The 20,238-nt window shown below is 43.7% G+C and overlaps 1 protein-coding gene across 1 annotated transcript in view; it reads right to left on the bottom strand.

Annotated features, from left to right (window-relative positions):
• LOC133282502 (ubiquitin-associated protein 2-like) overlaps nt 1-20,238 on the bottom strand; it is a 152,176-nt gene that overhangs the window by 78,761 nt on the left and 53,177 nt on the right. The window contains exons 8-9 of the mRNA XM_061478505.1: nt 14,719-14,771; nt 10,601-10,668 (exon numbers count right to left, since the gene is read on the bottom strand). Coding sequence (XP_061334489.1) covers nt 10,601-10,668; nt 14,719-14,771 — 121 coding nt within the window. The remainder of the gene's footprint in view (nt 1-10,600; nt 10,669-14,718; nt 14,772-20,238) is intronic.

Here is a 20,238-nt window from a genome sequence, read left to right as displayed (position 1 = left end):
GGCTAATGAGGAAGCGCACTTGAGCCAGAAACAGCCGACTGATGCCCTGGTAAAGAAGATCTCTACTGGTGCTACTAGGAAAAACCGGCGGGTCGTAGTAGTAGGGGACTCTACACTGAAAGGGACAGAAGCACTCGTCTGCCGGCCAGACCCGGTCTCAAGGGAGGTGTGTTGCCTACCAGGGGCATGGATCAGGGATGTGGCAGAGAGGCTGCCTGCTCTAGTAAGTCTCACGGACTATTACCCACTCCTGGTGATACATGTGGGTGCTAGGGATATAGATAATAGTAGCCTGGGGAACATAAAGAAGGACTACAGAGCCCTGGGGGAGGTGGTTAGGGGCTCTGGAGGTCAGGTGGTCTTTTCATCAATTCTCCAGGGTACAGGGGAGGACCTAAAAAAAGCTAGGAGGATTGGCCAGGTTAATAACTGGTTAAAAGGATGGTGTCATAGTCAGGGGTTTGGGTGTCTTGAACACGGCACCCAAGCTTGTAGGCCAGGTCTAGTGGGGGCTGGTGGAGCTGGTCTGATAAAGAAGGGAAAGAGCAGTTTTGGTAGGAGGCTTGCCAGACTGGTCAAGGAGGCTTTAAACTACATGTGTTGGGGGAGGGGAGCATCATTACATTCCAACACACCCAGTCAGTTGCCAGAACCTATAATAAATGCTTGGAGCAATGTAGAGATATCCCAGCTGCTCCAGCCAATGAGCTGGATTCAGTTGGAGCTTGGCTAAGATGCCTCTATACAAATGCCCGTAGCATGGGGAACAAACAAGAGGAATTAGAGACGTGCGCATGTCTACGGGGGTCTGATATAATGGGCATCACAGAAACATGGTGGGATGGCTCCTATGACTGGAGTGTTGGAATGGAAGGTTACATGCTCTTTAGGAAGGACAGGCCTTGCAGGCGGGGAGGGGGAGTTGCCCTTTATGTTAGGGATAGGCTGGAGAGTATGGAACTTTGTCTGGGGACAGGTGAGCAGCCCACAGACAGTTTGTGGGTCAGTGTTAAAGGGAATATAGCTATGGGAGACATTACTGTGGGGATCTGTTACAGACCGCCTGATCAAGGAGAACCTGCAGATGGAGCACTCTATAGACAGATAGGAAAAGCCTCACGCTCACAGGGCCTTGTTCTCATGGGTGACTTCAACCACCCTGCCATCTGTTGGAAGGACAGTACGACCCGGCACAAGCAATCCAGGAGGTTCCTCGATTGTGTAGAAGACAACTTCCTTCTGCAGGTAATAGAGGAGCCGACAAGGAGAGGTGCCATGCTTGACCTCGTGCTCACCAACAGGGAAGGGCTTGTTGGAAATATGACGCTCCAGGGCAGCCTTGGATGCAGCAATCATGAGATGCTCGAATTTAAGATCTTCAGGACAGTGAGAAGAGCGTGCAGCAAGCTCACTGCCCTGGACTTCAAAAGAGCAGACTTTGGCCTCTTCAGGAACCTGCTTAGGAAGGTTCCATGGGATACAGCCCTACAGGGCAGAGGGGCCCAAGACTGTTGGTTGATATTCAAGGATCACCTGCTGCAAGCTCAGGAGTGTTGCATCCCAACTAGAAGGAAGTGCAGCAGGAGGGCCAGGAGACCTACTTGAATGGATAAGGAGCTGCTGAGGAAAATTCAGTTGTAAAAAGAGGCTTATAATAAGTGGAAGCAAGGACAGGTGGCATGGGAAGAGTACAGGGATGTTGTCTGAGAAGCTAGGGACCAGGTTAGGAAAACTAAGGCTCAGTTAGAATTAAACTTAGCTAGAGGTATTAAAGATAACAGGAAGGGATTCTACAAGTACATAGCAAATAAAAAACAGACTAGGGAGAATGTAGGCTCCCTCAGGAAGCTCTCAGGAGAACTGGCTACACAGGATTAGGAGAAGTCTAAGGTTCTGAATGACTTCTTTGCCTAGGTCTTCACTGGCAAAGGCTCTGACCACACCACCCAAGTCTTGGAAGGCAGATGCAGGGACTGTGAGAATGAAGACCTTGCACCCACTGTAGGAGAGGATCTGGTTCGAGACCATCTTAAAAATCTGAACGTGCACAAGTCCATGGGTCCTGATGAGATCCATCCGCGGGTCCTGAAGGAGCTGGCAAATGAAGTTGCAAAGTTGCTGGCCATCATATTTGAGAAATCCTGGCAGTCAGGTGAAGTTCCCGATGACTGGAAAAAGGGAAATATAACCCCCATTTTCAAGAAGGGGAAAATGGATGACCTGGGGAATTACAGACCAGTCAGTCTCACCTCTGTGCCTGGCAAAATCTTGGAGCAGATTCTCTTGGAAGGCATGCTAAGGCACATGAAAATCAACAAGGTGCTTGGTGACAGCCAGCATGGCTTCACTAAAGGGAAATCCTGCCTGACCAATTTGGTGGCCTTCTATGATGGGGCTACAGAACTGATAGACAGGGGTAGAGCAGTTGATGTCATCTACCTGGACTTGTGCAAAGCATTAGACACTGTCCCACATGACATCCTTGTCTCTAAATTGGAGAGACATCAATTTGATGGATGGACCACTCGGTGGATAAAGAACTGGCTGGATGGCCGCACGCAAAGAGTTGGGGTCAATGCCTCAATGTCCTGCTGGAGACCAGTAACGAGTGGTGTCCCTCAGGGATCCGCATTGGGACCGGTCTTGTTTAACATCTTCGTCGCTGACATGGACAGTGGAATTGAGGGTGCCCTCAGCAAGTTTGCCAATGACACCAAGCTGTGTGGTTTGGTTGACAGGCTGGAGGGAAGGAATGCCATCCAGAGGGACCTTGACACGCTTGTAAGGTGGGCTGATGCCAACCTCATGAGGTTTAACCATGCCTACACCTGGGTCAGAGCAATCCCTGGCACAGCTACAGGTTGGGCAGAGAAGAGATTCAGAGCAGCCCTGCAGAGAAGGACTTGGGGATGTTGGTTGATGAGAATATGAACATGGGCCGGCAGTGTGCGCTTGCAGCCCAGAAAGCCAACCATATCCTGGGCTGCTTCAAAAGGAGTGTGACCAGCAGGTCAAAGGAGGTGATCCTGCCCCTCTACTCTGCTCTTGTGAGACCTCACCTGGAGTACTGTGTGCAGTTCTGGTGTCCTCAACATTAAAAAGGACATGGAACTGTTGGAAGAAGTCCAGAGGAGGGCCACGAGGATGATCAGGAGACTGGAGCACCTCCCATATGAAGACAGGCTGAGGAAGTTGGAGCTGTTCAGCCTGGAGAAGAGAAGGCTGCGTGGAGACCTCATAGCAGCCTTCCAGTATCTGAAGGGGGCCTATAGGGATGCTGGAGAGGGACTCTTCATTAGAGACTGTAGTGACAGGACAAGGGGTAATGGGTTAAACCTTAAACAGGGGAAGTTTAGGTTGGATATAAGAAGGAAATTTTTTCCTGTTAGGGTGGTGAGGCACTGGAATAGGTTGCCCAGGGAGGTTGTGAATGCTCCGTCCCTGGCAGTGTTCAAGGCCAGGTTGGATGAGGCCTTGGGTGATATGATTTAGCGTAAGGTCCCTGCCCATGGCAGGGGGGTTTGAACTAGATGATCTTAAGGTCCTTTCCAACCCTAACGATTCTATGACTTTATGACTGTTGTTCTTTAAACCCAGCAGATAACTCAGCACCACGCAGTCACTTGCTCACCCTCCACCTACCCCTCTCCCAGGGTGGGATGTAAACTCCACAGGTTGAGATAAGAACAGTTTAATAAATGAAGTATAACATACTACTACTACTACTAATGATGATAAGGGAAATAACAAAGGGAGAGAACATAATATAAAACTAAAAGAGAAAAGGGAAAAAAAAAAACCACCAAAACAACCAACCAACCAATAAACAGCAGTGATGCCTAATACAATTGCTCACCAAGCACTGATCTACACCCAGCCTGACCCAAGCAGCTATCAGTCCCTTCTGGGTAACTCCCCCCGTTTATATACTGGGCTTGATGTGCTGTGGTATGGAATACCCCTTTGGCTAGTTTGGGTCAGGTGTCCTGTCTCTGCTTCCTCATGGCTTCTTGTGCCTGTCCTTGCTGGCAGAGCATGAGAGACTGAAGAGTCCTTGTTCAGGGTAAGCGCTACTTAGCGACAACTAAAACATAGGTGTGTTATCAGCACTGTTCTCAGACTAAAGCTGAAACACAGCACTGTACCAGCTACTGGGAAGGAAAAAAATAACTGTTAGAGCCGAAACCAGGACACAAGGAAGAATATTTGCATCACAATGAACATGTGAGCATATCACCTTTAAGGAAAGAAAAGTAATGGAATATAAACTGAAGACCAACTGAATCTGTGCCTTCTCCACATTACATCCATGTTATAAGGAAATTTTTGCTGCAGTCTGGAGTACAGCTATATCTAGATGTTTGGGACCATTAGGCAATCTAGTTTTCACATCTCATGCTATCCAACTAGAGAAGTCTTCATCACACATAACCTGCTCTCCTGTAACCTAAGGCTAATGCAAGCAACTGATTCCACATCATCATCGGCCAGGCATCTCATGAAGACAAAGGCAAACAAAGGCAGTAACTGTCATAGTTTTGGTTCTCTATCTGAACTCTAGATCATCAGTTAAGGCAAGCAATTGTGATGCTGAAGAGCAAATGTAACTTCTTGCCAATGCAAGATTTTCTGTTAACATATTTGTGAAAGCACTACATTCTGAATACTTTATGTATCTACAGGGTCAGGCTTTCCATTTTCTGGACAGCAAAGCCAGTGCTTCCTTTTCAACAGCAGCAAACTTTTCTTCCCAACTACTTTTGTTCCTGCCTTTAACCGATTTTTGTGCAGAAAACAGGGTCTTCTCAGCTGCTCGAGTGAGTCCGGAGGAGGGCCACGAAGATGCTCAGAGAGCTGGAGCAACTCTCCTATGAAGACAGGTGGAGAGAGCTGGGGTTGTTCAGCCTGGAGAAGGCTCCAGGGAGATCTCAGAGCTGCCTTCCAGTACCTAAAGGGACCAACAAGAAAGCTGGAGAGGGACTTTTTTCAAGGGCATGTCGTGATTGGACAACGGAGAATGACTTTAAACTGTCAGAGGGGAGATTTCAGTTAGGTGTTACAAATTCTTTTCAATGAGGGTGGTGAGACACTGGAACGGCTTGTGCAGAGAAATTGTGGATGCTCCACCCCTGGAAGTGTTTAACGTCAGTTGAATGGGGCTTTGAGCAACCTAGTCTAGTGGAAGGTGTCCCTGCCCATGGTGGGGGGTTGGAACTAGATGAGCTTTAGGTCCCTTTCTTCCCAAAGCAGTCTGATCCTGCTGATGCACCTGGAAAGAGAATCACTACTACAGCCTCCAGGAAAAAGCAGTGGGTCATAGTAGTAGGTGACTTTACTTTGAAAGGCACAGAGGCACCCACCTGTCAGCCTGACCCACTCTCAAGGGAGGTGTGCTGCCTACCAGGGGCTCGGATCCTGCCCCTCTACTCTGCTCTTCTGAGACCTCACTTGGAATATTGAGTACAGTTCTGGTGTCCTCAACATAAAAAGGACATGGAACTGTTGGAACAAGTCCAGAGAAGGGCCACGAGGATGATCAGGGGACTGGAGCACCTCCTGTATGAAGACAGGCTGAGAAAGTTGGGGCTGTTCACACTGGAGAAGGGTGCATGGAGAGCTTATAGCAGCCTTCCAGTATCTGAAGGGGGGCTATAGGGATGCTGGAGATGGACTGTTCCTTAGGGACTGTAGTGATAGGACAAGGGGTAACGGGTTAAAACTTAAACAGGGGAAGTTTAGATTGGATATAAGTAAGAAATTCTTTACTGTAAGGGTGGTGAGGCACCGGAATGGGTTGCCCAAGGAAGTTGTGAATGCTCCATCCCTGGCAGAGTTCAAGGCCAGGTTGGATGGAGTGTTGGGTGACATGGTTTAGTGGGAGATGTCCCTGCCCATGGCAGGGGCGGTGGAACTAGATGATCTTAAGGTGCTTTCCAGCCCTAACTGTTCTATGATTCTATGTTGCTGAGAGGCTGCCTGGTCTAGTAAGTCCTGCTGAATATTACCTTTCTTGTGGTCCATGTGGGTGCTAGCCATATAGACAGCAGTAGCCTGGAGAAAATTAAGAAGGACTACAGAGCCCTGGGAAAGGTGGTTAGCGGCTTTGAAGCTCAGATAGTTTTTTCATCAATCCTCCAGGTTAAAGGGGAAGACCTTGAAAAGGCTAGGTGCATTTGGCAGGTTAATAAATGGTTAAATGGGTGGTGCCATAGTAAAGGGGTTTGGTTACTTAGAGCATGGGACTCTATTTGGGAGACCAAGTCTACTGGAGGCTGGTAAAGCTGGTCTGACAAGAGGAAGAGCTGCTTTGGTAGGAGAATTGACAGGCTGGCCAAGGCAGCTTTAAACTAGATGTGTTGGGGGAGAGGGGCATCGATCCATCCCAACACTCCCAGTCACTTTCAGAACCTATAATAAATGCTTGGAGCTATGCAGAGATATTTCAGCCACTCCAGACAGTAAGTCATCTTCATTTGGAACTCAGCACAGATTCCTCTGTACAAAAGCCGATAGTAGGGGGAATAAACAAGAGGAATTGGAGATGTGTGCACATCTAAAGGGATATGATATCATAGGCATCACAGAAACATGCTGGGAGGGCTGCTATGACTGGAGTGGGGGAATGGAAGGTTATAGGCTCTTTAGAAAAGACAGGGCAGGCAGAGGGGGAGGGAAAATAGCTATTTATGTCAGCGATAAGCTGTAAAGTATGGAACTCTGTCTGGGGACAGGTGATGAGTCAATTTGGGGTGATTTTGGGTCAGGGTCAAAGGGAGAACAGTGATGGGAGACATTACTGTGGGGATCTGTTACAGACTGCTTGATCAAAATGACTCTGTGAATGAAGCGCTCTATAGACATACAGGAGCAGCCTCATGCTCACAGGCCCTTGTCCTCATGAGGGACTTCAACCACCCTGATATCTGTTGGAGGGACGGTACGGCCTGGCACAAGCAATCCAGGAGGTTCCTTGATTGTGTGGAAGACAACTTCCTTCTGCAAGTAACAGAGGAGCTGACAAAGAGAGGTGCCATGCTTGAGCTTGTGCTCACCAACAGGGAAGGGCTCGTTGGAAATGTGATACTCCAGGGCAGCCTTGGCTGTAGCAATTATGAGATGTTCAACTTCAAGATCCTCAGAACAGTGAGAAAGGCATGCAGCAAGCTCAGTGCCCTGGACCTCAAGTGAGCAGAATTCAGCTTCTTCAGGAACCTGCTTAGGAAGGTTCCATGGGATGAAGCCGTAGAGGGAGAGTCCCAAGAGTGCTGGTAGATATTCAAGGATCACCTGCTCCAAGCTCAGGAGTGTTCTATCCCAACTAGAAGGAAATGCAGTAGGAGGGCCAGGAGACCTCCAAGGATGGATAAGGAGTTGCTGAGAAAACTTAGAGGGAAAAGAGAAGCTTATAAAAGGTGGAAGCAAGGACAGGTGGCATGGGAAGAATACAGGGATATTGTCCAGAAGGCTAGGGACCAGGTTAGGAAAGTGAAGGCCCAGTTAGAATTAAATCTGGCAAGAGATGTGAAAGATAACAGGAAGGGCTCCTATAGGTACGTAGCAAACAAAAGACAGACTAGGGACAATGTGGGACATGTCCAGAAGCTATCAGGAGAACTGGCTACCCTGGGTTTGGAGAAAGCTGAGGTTCTTAATGACTTCTTTGCCTCGGTCTTCACTGGCAAAGGCTCTGACCACACCACCCAAGTCTTGGAAGGCAGATGCAGGGACTGGGAGAATGAAGACCTTGGGCCCACTGTAGGAGAGGATCAGGTTTGAGACCATCTTAAAAAACAGAACGTACACAAGTCCATGGGACCTGATGAAATCCATCCACAGGTCCTGAAGGAGCTGGGAAATGAAGTTGCTAAGCCACTGGCCATCATATTTGAGAAATCATGGTATTCAGGTGAAGTTCTCAACGACTGGAAAAAGGGAAATATAACCCCCATTTTCAAGAAGGGGAAAATGGATGATCCAGGGAATTACAGACCAGTCAGCCAAACCTCTGTGCCTGGCAAAATCTTGGAGCAGATTCTCCTGGATGGCATGCTAAGGCACATGAAAAAATACAAGGTGCTTGGTGACAGCCAGCATGGCTTCACTAAAGGGAAATCCTGCCTGACCAATTTGGTGGCCTTCTATGATGAGGCTACAGAACTGATGGACAGGGGTAGAGCAGTTGATGTCATCTACTTGGACTTGTGCAAAGCATTAGACACTGTCCCACATGACATCCTTGTCTCTAAATTGGAGAGACATCAGTTTGTTAGATGGACCACTCAGTGGATAAAGAACTGGCTGGATGGCCACACACAATGAGTTGTGGTCAATGGCTCAATGTCCAGCTGGAGACCAGTAACGAGTGGTGTCCCTCAGGGATCGGTGTTGGGACCGGTCTTGTTTAACATCTTTGTCCGTGTCATAGACAGTGGGATTGAGTGCGCCCTCAGCAAGTTTGCCAATGACACCAAGCTGTGTGGTTCGGTTGATAGGCTGGAGGGAAGGAATGCCATCCAGAGGGAGCTCGACACTCTTGTGAGGTGGGCTGATGCCAACCTCATGAGGTTTAACCATGCCAAGTGCAAGGTCCTGCACCTGGGTTGGAGCAATCCCAGGCAAAGCTACAGGTTGGGCAAAGAATAGATTCAGCGCAGCCCTGCGGAGGACTTGGGGGTGTTGGTTGATGAGAATATGAACATGGGCTGGCAGTGTGCGCTTGCAGCCCAGAAAGCCAACCATATCCTGGGCTGCATTAAAAGAAGTGTGACCAGCAGGTCGAAGGAGGCGATCCTGCCCCTTTACTCTGCTCTTGTGAGACCTCACCTGGAGTATTGTGTGCAGTTCTGGTGTCCTCAACATAAAAAGGACATGGAACTGTTGGAACAAGTCCAGAGGAGGGCCACGAGGATGATCAGGGGACTGGAGCACCTCCCGTATGAAGATAGGCTGAGAACGTTGGGGCTGTTCAGCCTGGAGAAGAGAAGGCTGTGTGGAGACCTCAGAGCAAATGCTCTGACCACACCACCCAAGTCTTGGAAGGCAGATGCAGGGACTGGGAGAATGAAGACCTTGGGCCCACTGTAGGAGAGGATCAGGTTTGAGATCACCTTAAGAACCTGAATGTCCACAAGTCCATGGGACCTGATGAAATCCATCCGTGGATCTTGAAAGAGCTGGCAAATAAAGTTGCAAAGCAACTGTCCATCACATTTGAAAAATCATAGCAGTCAGGTGAAGCTCCCGACAACTGGAAAAAGGGAAATAAAAGCCCCGTTTTCAAGAATGGGAAAATGGAAGACCCAGGGAACTACAGACCAGTCAGTCTCACCTCTGCACCTGGCAAAATCTTGGAACAGATTCTCCTGGAAAGCATGCTAAGGCACATGAAAAACAACAAGGTGCTTGGTGACAGCCAACATGGCTTCACTAAGGGCAACTCCTGCCTGACCAATTTCACGGCCTTCTATGATGGGGCTATGGAACTGATGAATAGGAGCAAAGCAGTTGACACCATCTACCTGGACTTGTGCAAAGCGTGACATCCTTGTCTCTAAACTAGAGAAACATCAATTTGATGGATGGACCACTTGGTGGATAATGAATTTGCTGGATAGCTGCTTGCAAAGAGCTGCGGTCAATGGCTCAATGTCCAGATGGAGACCAGTAACAACTGGTGTCCCTCAGGGGTTGGTGTTGGGACACATGTTCAACATCTTTGTTGGCGACATGGACGGTGGGATTGAGTCCACCCTCAACAAGATTGCCAACAACACCAAGCTGTGTGGTTTGCTTCATATGCTGGAGGGGAAGGGATGCCATCCAGAGTGACCTCGACACGCTTGTGAGGTGGGCCAATGCCAACCTCATGTTCAACCAAGCCAAGTGCAAGGTCCTACACCTGCGCGGGGGCAATCCCAGGCACAGCTACAGGTTGGGCGGCGAATAGATTCAGACAAGCCCTATGGAGAAGGACTTGGAGGTGTTGGTTGATGAGAAACTTAACATTAGCTGGCGGTGTGTGCTCGCAGCCCAGAAAGCCAACCATATCCTGGGCTGCATCAAAAGAAGTGCTACCAGCAGGTCAAAGGAGGTGATCCTGCCTGGAGAAGAGAAGGGTGCGTGGAGACCTCATAGCAGCATTCCAGCGTCTGAAGGGGGCCTACAAGGATACTGGGGAGGGAATCTTCATTATGGACTGTAGTGATAGGACAAGGGGGAATGGGTTCAAACTTAAACAGGAGAAGTTTAAGTTAGCTATAAGGAAGAAGTTCTTTACCGTTAGGGTGGTGAGGCACTGGAAGAGGTGGCCCAAGAAAGCTGTGAACGCTCCATCCCTGGCAGTGTTGAAGGGCAGACTGAACAGAGCCTTGGGTGACATGGTTTAGTGGCAGCTCTCCCTGCCCATGGCAGGGGTTTTGGAACTAGATGATCTCAAGGTCCTTTCCAACCCTAACTATGCCTTGAATTTTCAAATTAGCTTTACTAATCTCTGACCAAGGCTGCCCTCTGCTTTAGTCAACATTTTATATGTGCAAGCTAATATTGCTTTAGCAAGCAGAAGGTTTTTAAGGTATAGAGAAACCATGGAGGAAGAACTTGCCTTTTCCCAGGAGTCACATGATTCTCAGCTGGAACAAAGGAAGCAGTGAAGACTTTTGTTTCAGAAAGCTGAAAGGGGGGAAGAAAAACATTTTAATCATATACATGCTCACACTTTAGTGCTATGATATCTGTAAAAATTCCATATTGGTCATGTACTTTCAGATAAAAGTAAAGCAAGCTACTTTTACAACTAGTTATGTTGCAGCTCTTCTTAAAGACAAAAACACATAGTCAAACTTCAGCAGAGACTTCTCCACGGACTCAAGAACCAATTTAAAGTGTTTGGAAATTTGATCTACTGAACAAACAGTGGTATACCAATGTAACTACATCAGTTTTGGCAATAGTTTAACTAAAAAATACACCAGTAGAAAGTAATTAACATGACAGCTGGTATATCATCAGTGTAAAGATACCTTGTACAGACATAATTTAGGACTCTATAGAGCAGCTGTGATAAATCTTGTTGCAGAAATCTAATACACTGTACTATTTTCGCTCACTCATTTCATGTATACCTGTGTTTTACATTTCAGCTGACATCACCAGCAGAGGCAGGTTTGCTCTCAGTTATGTACAGTGAACCAGCTTTTGTGGTTCCTTAGCATTTCTGCTAGAAGTGGCAATAACATCATAATCTAACTGCTCTGCAAGTGTGAGTTCAGAAACAGTAATAAAAAGGGTGACCTATTGTCCTGGGTAATTGCTTATACTGGTATAATCAGTCAGACCATACACAGCAGAAAACTGAACTGCTCTCACCATGATGTTGCAATAGACAGGTAATTTCACAGATACCTAGGGAGGGGGAGCTGGTTGGTTGGGGCTTTCTGGGGAAAAGGAGGTGACTTTGGTTTGTAGGGGTGTTGTTTGTTTGCTGTTTGTTTTGGGTTTTTTTTTGGGGGGGGGCGGGGAGGCATTTGTTTGGGTTTGAGTTTTTTAATAGCTTTTCTTTAAAAAAAATAGCTGTTAAACAGCTATAACTTCATAGGGCTAATTAATTTCTATTAACAGGAATACTTACAAGCAACAATAGATCTTAAAGCAGTACAGGTTAGGCTTAACCAGATAAAGATATGCATGTATAATGGCTATATTTTAAATCAAATTTGCTCAAAAATAGCCCTTAACTACTTTGGTGTAGCTTTGTATTTAGACTACAGTATAACTGACCTATTCAAACAGTCACAAAGAATCCTTTCAGAATGTGACATTTGAATACAACTCTTCCAGGAAATTATGCATTTTTAATCACATTGCTGGCAGCCCAGTTTAAAGAACATCAAGGACATGAGCCAATTTCATCTGCCAAGCCATGGACAGCTCTACTCAAAGTACATATATCTCTGAACACGGTCATCTGATTGGGGTTCTCCTGTGAATCACTGTTGATTTAAGCAGGATGCAGAAGAGCAGACTAGGAGCAAATCACTTACTACTCAGAGGCAAAGTTCAAGTGTTCCATGTACTCTCCTAGCACCCACTTACGTGCCACATACTGTCATGAAAAAATGAATACAACCACAGTTCCTCCTTCCATTTACTTTTCCTGCTGCCAATACAGTGTATTTTAATCCCATCTTTCTGGAACACAACTGTCCCGCACATAATGCTGCCAGCCCACAACTCTATGTACTGACCAAAATGAAGAAAGAAGATTCAGCTCAGGCATGTTTGCACTTAAAAAGCCTATTTCTCTTGTTCATCCCTTTCCCCACTGTACGTGTTATTTTGTAACAACATGCACTGTACTTTTTGTAGTGCTATGATACTCCTGCATTATATGGCACAAGGAATTCAGCTAATGGCATGAGTAGCAGCCTATTGTCTGCAATCCCTTGGTTAAATATTAAATTCTTTGTAATGTCAACAGCTCCTTATGCTCACATAACACAGGGTAAGACTAACTGTTGCCAAAACACTGCTGAATCCTGAAAGCTAAGCAAATCAAGGATGTTTGTGACAATGCAAAAGCATGCTTGATGTATCAGACAGGAAATGTTCTCTTCAAGTGAGACAGCATGCAAAACACGTCTCCATGTACCAGCTCGACTACACTGAAGTTTACGCTACACCCTGTAGCAAACTCACTGCCACAAGCTCCTATCAATCACCTAACTCAGATGTCTGCTGGGATCATGGCATTTGTCGAAACACATACTTCACACAGAAGAAACTTAAAAGCTTTATTACACAGATGTATTTAGTATTCTTTGGAAATAGTATTATTGGCTCCTAACAATGTTATTTATGCTCACCATACACTACACTTGCAAATTTTTCACTAAGGCACTCACATTTTTTCAGACCTGAATGAACAGTGGTGAACCATTTGCAAACATCGGACTCACAAGGGTATTTCCTCCATCTGTAGTGAAATACCTGTGCTTTTCAGCTCCTGTTTCTATGATAAAAATCATTCTCCAATCACCAAACAGACAATATATTTAAGAACAAGCCACCGGCTCCTGTGGCCATTTGATAGGCAAGGAAGGACAACAGGAAAATATACTCCAGCATCCTCATGAAAACTGAACATCAACAAATCATAAATAACAAAACTCTATTACCATTTTGATATGAAGTACTCAAGTTAAAGAAATTAAATCAAGTTCTCATGCTGCTTCCTGGTAAAGCAAACACACCTACTAAAATAAGTTTTTTTCTTTTTTTCTAAAGTGTTGCTGTTGTTTCAAATTAAAACTAAGACTATCAATACTGTACAGAAAATGTTTGCCTTCATCCACTTTGCAGCAATGTGTATGTATTCTGTTTCTCCCCTTCTGACAGTTTCTGTAGTTAAACTATTTTCTTTAGCCAGGAGAATATGATCACAACTTTAAGAGGAAAACCCACTCTAAAATCAATAAAAAATAACAACAGGCTAGAGATTACATCTGCTGCTCTTTCAAAATTCATGTGCAAATTTCTAAGGTTAATAATTAATTTTAAAAAATTTCTAAATTTCTATCCCCAGTCAGCATTGCTCAGCACCCTTCCCATACTATGAATGCTGTGTTGTACCAGCATTAAACAGGGTGAGAACATGGATATAAATTTTCATTATCCCTTCATCGACCTCTAGCATATACTGCAGAAACAGAGGACAGGTTTTAAAAAAAACAGATGCCAGCTTTTGATGGCAGTAACTGACACAGAAAAATTTGGAATTTTAGAGTTTCTTTTTTCTCAAAAGACATCTCTCTCATTAGTAAACACAGAGTTTTCATATCTGTTATATGACACATTCACACATTTCTAGGGATAACACTGACATGCCACCCTACAGGAGGGGTCAAAAGGGATGACTTACAAGACAATCTCTTACTCTACTGAAAATAAACTTGAAATAATGGATGTTCCTATAAAAGATGAAAAGATTCTTAAAAGCTAAGTTTTCCTTTCATATATCTTGCTACCTAGTTTGTTTTCTGAACTGCTTAAGCTTTAATACAATAACTGAAAACTTAAAACCACAAATGCTATTTTCACATATAATCACAAATGCCAAATATTTTGCAGACATGAAGACATCTCTTCCTTGATAAAGAATGAGAACCAAAATTGTTGTACTTTAGACAACACATCATGATGAAACAACAGGAATGATGCAATTAAGTGCTAACGCCAGCATACTACTACATCCTTTTTTTAATATTCACATGAAGGGGACTAAGTGGAACAATTATGCAGATTTCAAACAAAAGGCATCAAATGAGGAGTCTAAAGTTGATAGTAAACTTCAGCACTTTAATCACATAAAAGTCTTGTGATATTATGGCTTTAAATCCCTACACAATAGCAGGGGAAACTATGCGGTTAACACCCAGCAGCACTGAGCAATGGAAAACTATAACTCACAAATACTTAATTTGGGATAAACCTTATGTATTGTCTACCCAGCAAAATAAATTTATATTTCTTAATTAAATTTTATTTTAAAAATAAGCTTATCTAAATATATATATTTTAAACAGGAATTACAGCAAGAAACACAATAAGAAATATCACATGCATAAAGCAAAGTATTACTTCAAACATTTAGTTCTTGAAGACAATACAGAAACTCTGAAAAGGGTAAATAATCAATTGGCCTATCCAACAAGGTACACTTACATCTTCATTCCAGTCTTCTGCTGTCCATTCTTCCCTTGAGTTTTTCCATACTCCTATTGTAGTTTGGGTAAGGAAAGAAAACAGTTACATGCTAAAAGCGCAATGTCATATTTCAACTGTTCTGCTTTATAAGTGATCCTGTTTTCATTATTAGTGGAAGACAAAGCAAGGACATGGTGGTTGGAAATATGGGAAGCTCTAGAAAATTGGTCTGCAGATTTGAAATTTTGGGAGGTTCCTCCCCCCCACCCCCTTTAATTTCTGATTTCAGGAATTTCTTAGCCACTATGGTACCAAATGCAATTCACATGAACATATGTCTGCAACCAGTGATTAATTCCAAATATTGGAAGAGCTTCCTCCTACGTTCCCAATGAAAGTTAGAGGTTACTCAATCCTCCCATGGGACCTCCGAGTTTCATGTACAAATTCATACATAACCTGAAGAAAAGAGAACCACAACACCTGCTCTGACATCCATAATCCTACTTTCAACATACTCAAATTCAAAACCTAAGCTATGCTTGTGAAGGCTCCTTTCCAACCTGTTAACTCTCTTCTCAGAGCAGAACAACCCCAATCCCTTCCCTTAATAGTGCAGTTTTATCTTAAAACATAAATAATTCAAATAATGGCAACAGAAGAGTCAATAAGCTTCCCGTGTAGGTGCAAAACACTTCGTCCTGCAACTTGTGGGAGAATTTATTTGGCAAACACTGGAGCACAGTACGCAGTCCACAGTATGCAGCAACAGTAAAACTACAGGAAACAACCCGACAAATGCAAAAACCTGATCCCTTCCATAGGAAACAGGAGGCACAGACAGGCAAGAGCAATAAATGGACTGAAGGCATTACCCACCAGCATCAGCATAGGGAAAGTTCTCAAAGCAACAACCAGAGCTTTCATTTAAACTACATAACCATGAGCAAAGAAAATACCAGCAGTAATGTTCCTGCTACCATCACCTCCGACCAAATACAAAGGCAGAAAAATTACTGCTTTAATCATTCTTTTACTTAACCAGGAAACCTCTGAGACACATTCAGCCAGAAACAAGCTCCCTGAAGAGAGCATCAAATCAAGCTTGTACTAATGCTACCACTAAACTCAAGCATTCTTTTCCACACTGTTACAAACTAAGGAGCGCGGCGTCCAGACTAGAAAGAAATCCATCAGATTTTTAAGGTATAGAGAAGAGATTCAGAGAAGCTCTATGGAGAAGGACTTGGGGGTGTTGGTTGATGAGAAACTTAACATTAGCTGGCAGTGTATGCTCGCAGCCCAGAAAGCCAACCGTATCCTGGGCTGCATCAAAAGGAGCGTGACCAGCAGGTCGAAGGAAGTGATCCTGCCCCTCTACTCTGCTCTTGTGAGACCTCACCTGGAGTATTGTGTGCAGTTCTGGTGTCCTCAACATAAAAAGGACATGGAATTGTTGGAACAAGTCCAGAGAAGGGCCACGAGGATGATCAGGGGACTGGAGCACCTCCCGTATGAAGACAGGCTGAGGAAGTTGGGGCTGTTCAGCCTGGAGAAGAGAAGGCTGAGTGGAGACCTTATAGCAGCCTTCCAGTATCTGAAGGAGGCCTACAAGGATGCTGAAGAGGGACTCTTCATCAGGGGTTATAGCGACAGGACAAGGGGGAATGGGTTCAGCCTTAAACAGGGGAAGTTTAGGTTAGATATAAGGAGGAAGTTCTTTCCTGTTAGGGTGGTGAGGCACTGGAATGGGTTGCTTAAGGAAGTTGTGAACGCTCCATCCTGGATGGAGCCTTGAGTGACATATTTTAGCGTGATGTGTCCCTGCCTATGGCAGGGGTGTTGGAACTAGACGATCTAAAGGTCCTTTCTAACCCTAACTATTCTATGATTCTATGAATGCGCTGGTTTGGGCAGAGGAGGGCCTAATAGCACTAATCCAGTGAGGCAAATAAACCTTCCACGAAGATATACACATGGTAGGGAGAAGAGGTGAGTTTTATACCTTGTGGTCCAAACTTATTTGGCAGGTCCTGAGCAAGGTAACATCCACTCTGTGTTAGCTCTGTATAGCAGTACAGAGTTGCTAGAAACATCTCATGCACACATTTTACCAAGGAGCCCTTAACCAGAAGGTTTCTACATGCTGAAAAATAACTAATAATCATATCTGAGCACAGCAAAATTACTACAATGCCTCAGATTTCCAGACTAAGACACACATTTCCACAGAAATTTTGGTAAGGAGGTAAAGCCCAATGAACAGAAGTTTTTAGAGAAACAGTTGATTTTCTTTCCCTTCCCCTAACCAGCACAGGAGCTCTTCCTATGGTATGCCTTCTTTAAGAAATACATTCTGGTATTTGCCCTGCTTATATTTATCTCCCATCAGTCAGAGAAAGGCCTGCATCTGCAGAAGAGAATCCTTATGCTGGTGCCAGAACTCTAACAACACAGCTCAGAGTTTGGTAAAACAAACACAAAAAGAGCTCAGACAAATCAAGCCCAACTCTTGAACATCCCCCTGTCACATTTGGGAGATCAAACCTATTTAGAATAATACTTGGGACATTTTCCTGACATTCAATTTAAATGTTTGCCTGTTGCTCCTAATTATGACCATGGTTCTGTGAGTTTACTTTTTAAATACTTTTTAAACACAGCCCTTCAACCTTTTATTAGCTTACCCAAGCCAAGTACATTATATTGTGGCTTATTAACACTCTACCTTCCCAACTCAATCATTACAGCCTCAGTTATTTCACTGCTCTTCTCTGCATTAAATCCCATTTCCTAACTCCTTCCTCTTATTGATGGAATTCAAAGTCTGACCTTGACACAAGTGTATAATTTCCTTTTAGTCCAAAATCCACCTTGGCATTATTGTAACTCCCATATATCCTCTGCCCAGCCTTTACCCCCAAGCCTTGCAAAGCATCACAATTTAAGAGTTCTCTGTTTTCCACTGAAATTATGCATTGTGTTTTCAAGGATCCTTGTCATAGCAACTTCAACCTTGATGGCTTTGACTCTTTCATATATCCCTTCATAACAAATTTGGTTTTAGAAAGTTATAAAGCAATATACTATATGGTTTTGGTAAGTCTTCACAGATACTTTCCTCCAATTCCTCACTCCCTGTCACACTATTTGTTTGGTGGTTTTCTGGTGGGTTTTTTTGGTGACTTTTCTTTTTTCGGGGGGGGGGGGGGGGGGGGGGAAGGGTTGGTCTTTTTTTTTTTTTTGGTTTCTTTTTTGTGTTTGGTTTTTTTTGTTTGGTTTTTGGTGGGGTTTTTTGTTTTGTTTTGTTTTTTTGGTTGGTTGTTCATTTTTGTTGTTGCGGGTTTTTTGTTTTGTTTTGTTTTTTTTCTGGGGGTGGTATTTTTGTTGTTTTTTTTGGGGAGGGTTCCCCTTTTAAAAAATAATCAGTCATAGATACTAGCCCCAAAATAATTTTATTTTGGTCTATCCCAAATGTATGTCCTTTTCTTCCTACTGTGATTTGATGTGCAGGATCACAGAATCATAGAATCATAGAATAGTTAAGGCTGGAAAGGACCTTAAGATCCCACTGACTTGTACATTACAAAAAAGGTAAGAGACTGAACTCTCAGCATGACTGTAAAAAAATATCAATCATGGTGTTTAAGTTTATTCCCTTTTGGATGACCTTTCTGGTCGTTTTGTCTCTCCTACCTGTCCCTTCTCTTTGCCTTTCATTTGTGCTCATTTCTAGAAAAATTAGGATGCAGAAAATCTGATGCTGAATTATTTGGAATACAATTAAACTTAAATGTTATGAACCATTAAAGATGTGCCCTTTACTCTCTTTTTTTATTTCAACCAACATTGCTAAATTTTACTTCCACAGAACCAGCTAGCTTTTCTATAAGATTGCATGATGGTGCACCTAGAAACACCTTTCATTCAGGCTACTACAATTCCCCTGGTGCCTGCAACAATTCAGGACAAGTTCTAGAGCACTTTCAGAGCACATATGGGGGCAACTACATTTTGAAAAAAATAGCATATTTGTTTTAAAATGTTAATGTCAATCCTTTCCCAGCACTGGCTTAAAGAGGAAATACTTAGTGAATACTCAGAAATTCACGAAGTTTACATTTACAAATATTTTTATATTAGAAAACTTTTTTATATGCAAAACTGGTTTTGTTTCTCTGGGTAGTCACCCAGTTATCTCCTTTTTTAATGTAACTGCAGATCAAAGACTAATTTTCAAGTTGCTAGAATGAGCTTTTTTTTTTTTTTCTAAGATGAAAGAAGAAACAGGACTGGGTAATGAGAAATAAAAAGAGGGATTTCCATCCTGTACTTCCTCAGTGTATACTCTTATCTGACAACCTCACTAGCCCACTGCGGGTTTTATGGATTTCCATACATATATACATTCACATCTTTAATAACTCCACATTAGTAACTTATTTATTACTGGGACTGTTGATTTGCAACTAAGGTAACAGCATTGTAAATAATAAAGAAATAAATTAATAAATAAACAAGCCAAACAAACAAAAAACCCGACAAAAAAAACACAATTGAAAACTAATATTTGTGATTAACAAGCCAAACCACCAGCTCAACTTTGTACAACCTGCTTCCAGCCCCACACTTTGTCTGCCACTCCTCCTTATCCCTGCTTCCATCTTCCTAGCACTCTCTCTTCTGCTTTAAAACTACTACCCCAGTTGCAGCCTCCTCTAACAGACCTCAAGATGCTTTCCATCATAACGTTGAAAGTGCTTCCGACTTGGACAAAATTAAATTATTCTATATTAAAGCCTACTCTTTAAAAAGAGATCTTTTTGGCTCAGGGACATACTCTGACATTCCTATAGCTTGTCTAAAAAAGAAACACTAAAATAAAACTCTCTTCCTACAGTCATATACATAGACATATTTTTGTTTTGTTAGTTATGGTGTCTTTTCCATTTGCACTAAAAGTAAATTAAGATGATCAGCAAAAAGGCACTTAGCACCCAAAAAGAACATTCACACTTAACTAGTTTGAATTTCCACCAACCAAATGATTTTGCAGGAACTCCCTACACTGACACCCACTCATTTATACCCCTACGAACCATCATCTGACAGAGCCAGGGAAAATTCACAAATGCCTTCTCATACCTTCTTCTCCATACTATGCTCCCCAACTTTCCATACACACCTTAAATTGCGTTACTGAAGTTCACTGCAGTTCCCAGTGACATGTACAAAACCTAACAGCAAAAGCACACTTGACATCCAAAAAGAAATTCCACATGTCGACTTGTACATTTTCAATTTCCACCAATCTGTTTGGGCAGCAGCAAACCCCTTATGTAGACACATTTGTACTCTTATAGGAATTGGTTTACCCACATCAAACTACTCTTATTCCTAGGCAGAATTCTTCCATTACCAAAGACTGAGGAGTCTTCCATTACTGAAGACTGAAGAGACGCCTACAAGAAGGAAGAGAGGTTGCCATAGGAGAAGCACATGAAGGCTACCTAGAGTTAGCAGGGACGGTCACGAACA

Source organism: Pezoporus flaviventris, unplaced genomic scaffold, assembly GCF_033815535.1.
Source record: "Pezoporus flaviventris isolate CSIRO_AGI_PZ_B2104156 unplaced genomic scaffold, CSIRO_AGI_Pfla_v1 ptg000125l, whole genome shotgun sequence".
Taxonomy (NCBI): Eukaryota; Metazoa; Chordata; class Aves; order Psittaciformes; family Psittacidae; genus Pezoporus; species Pezoporus flaviventris.
The sequence above is the reverse complement of the archived record's forward strand: the minus strand, read 5'-3'. Positions and strand labels throughout refer to the sequence as shown.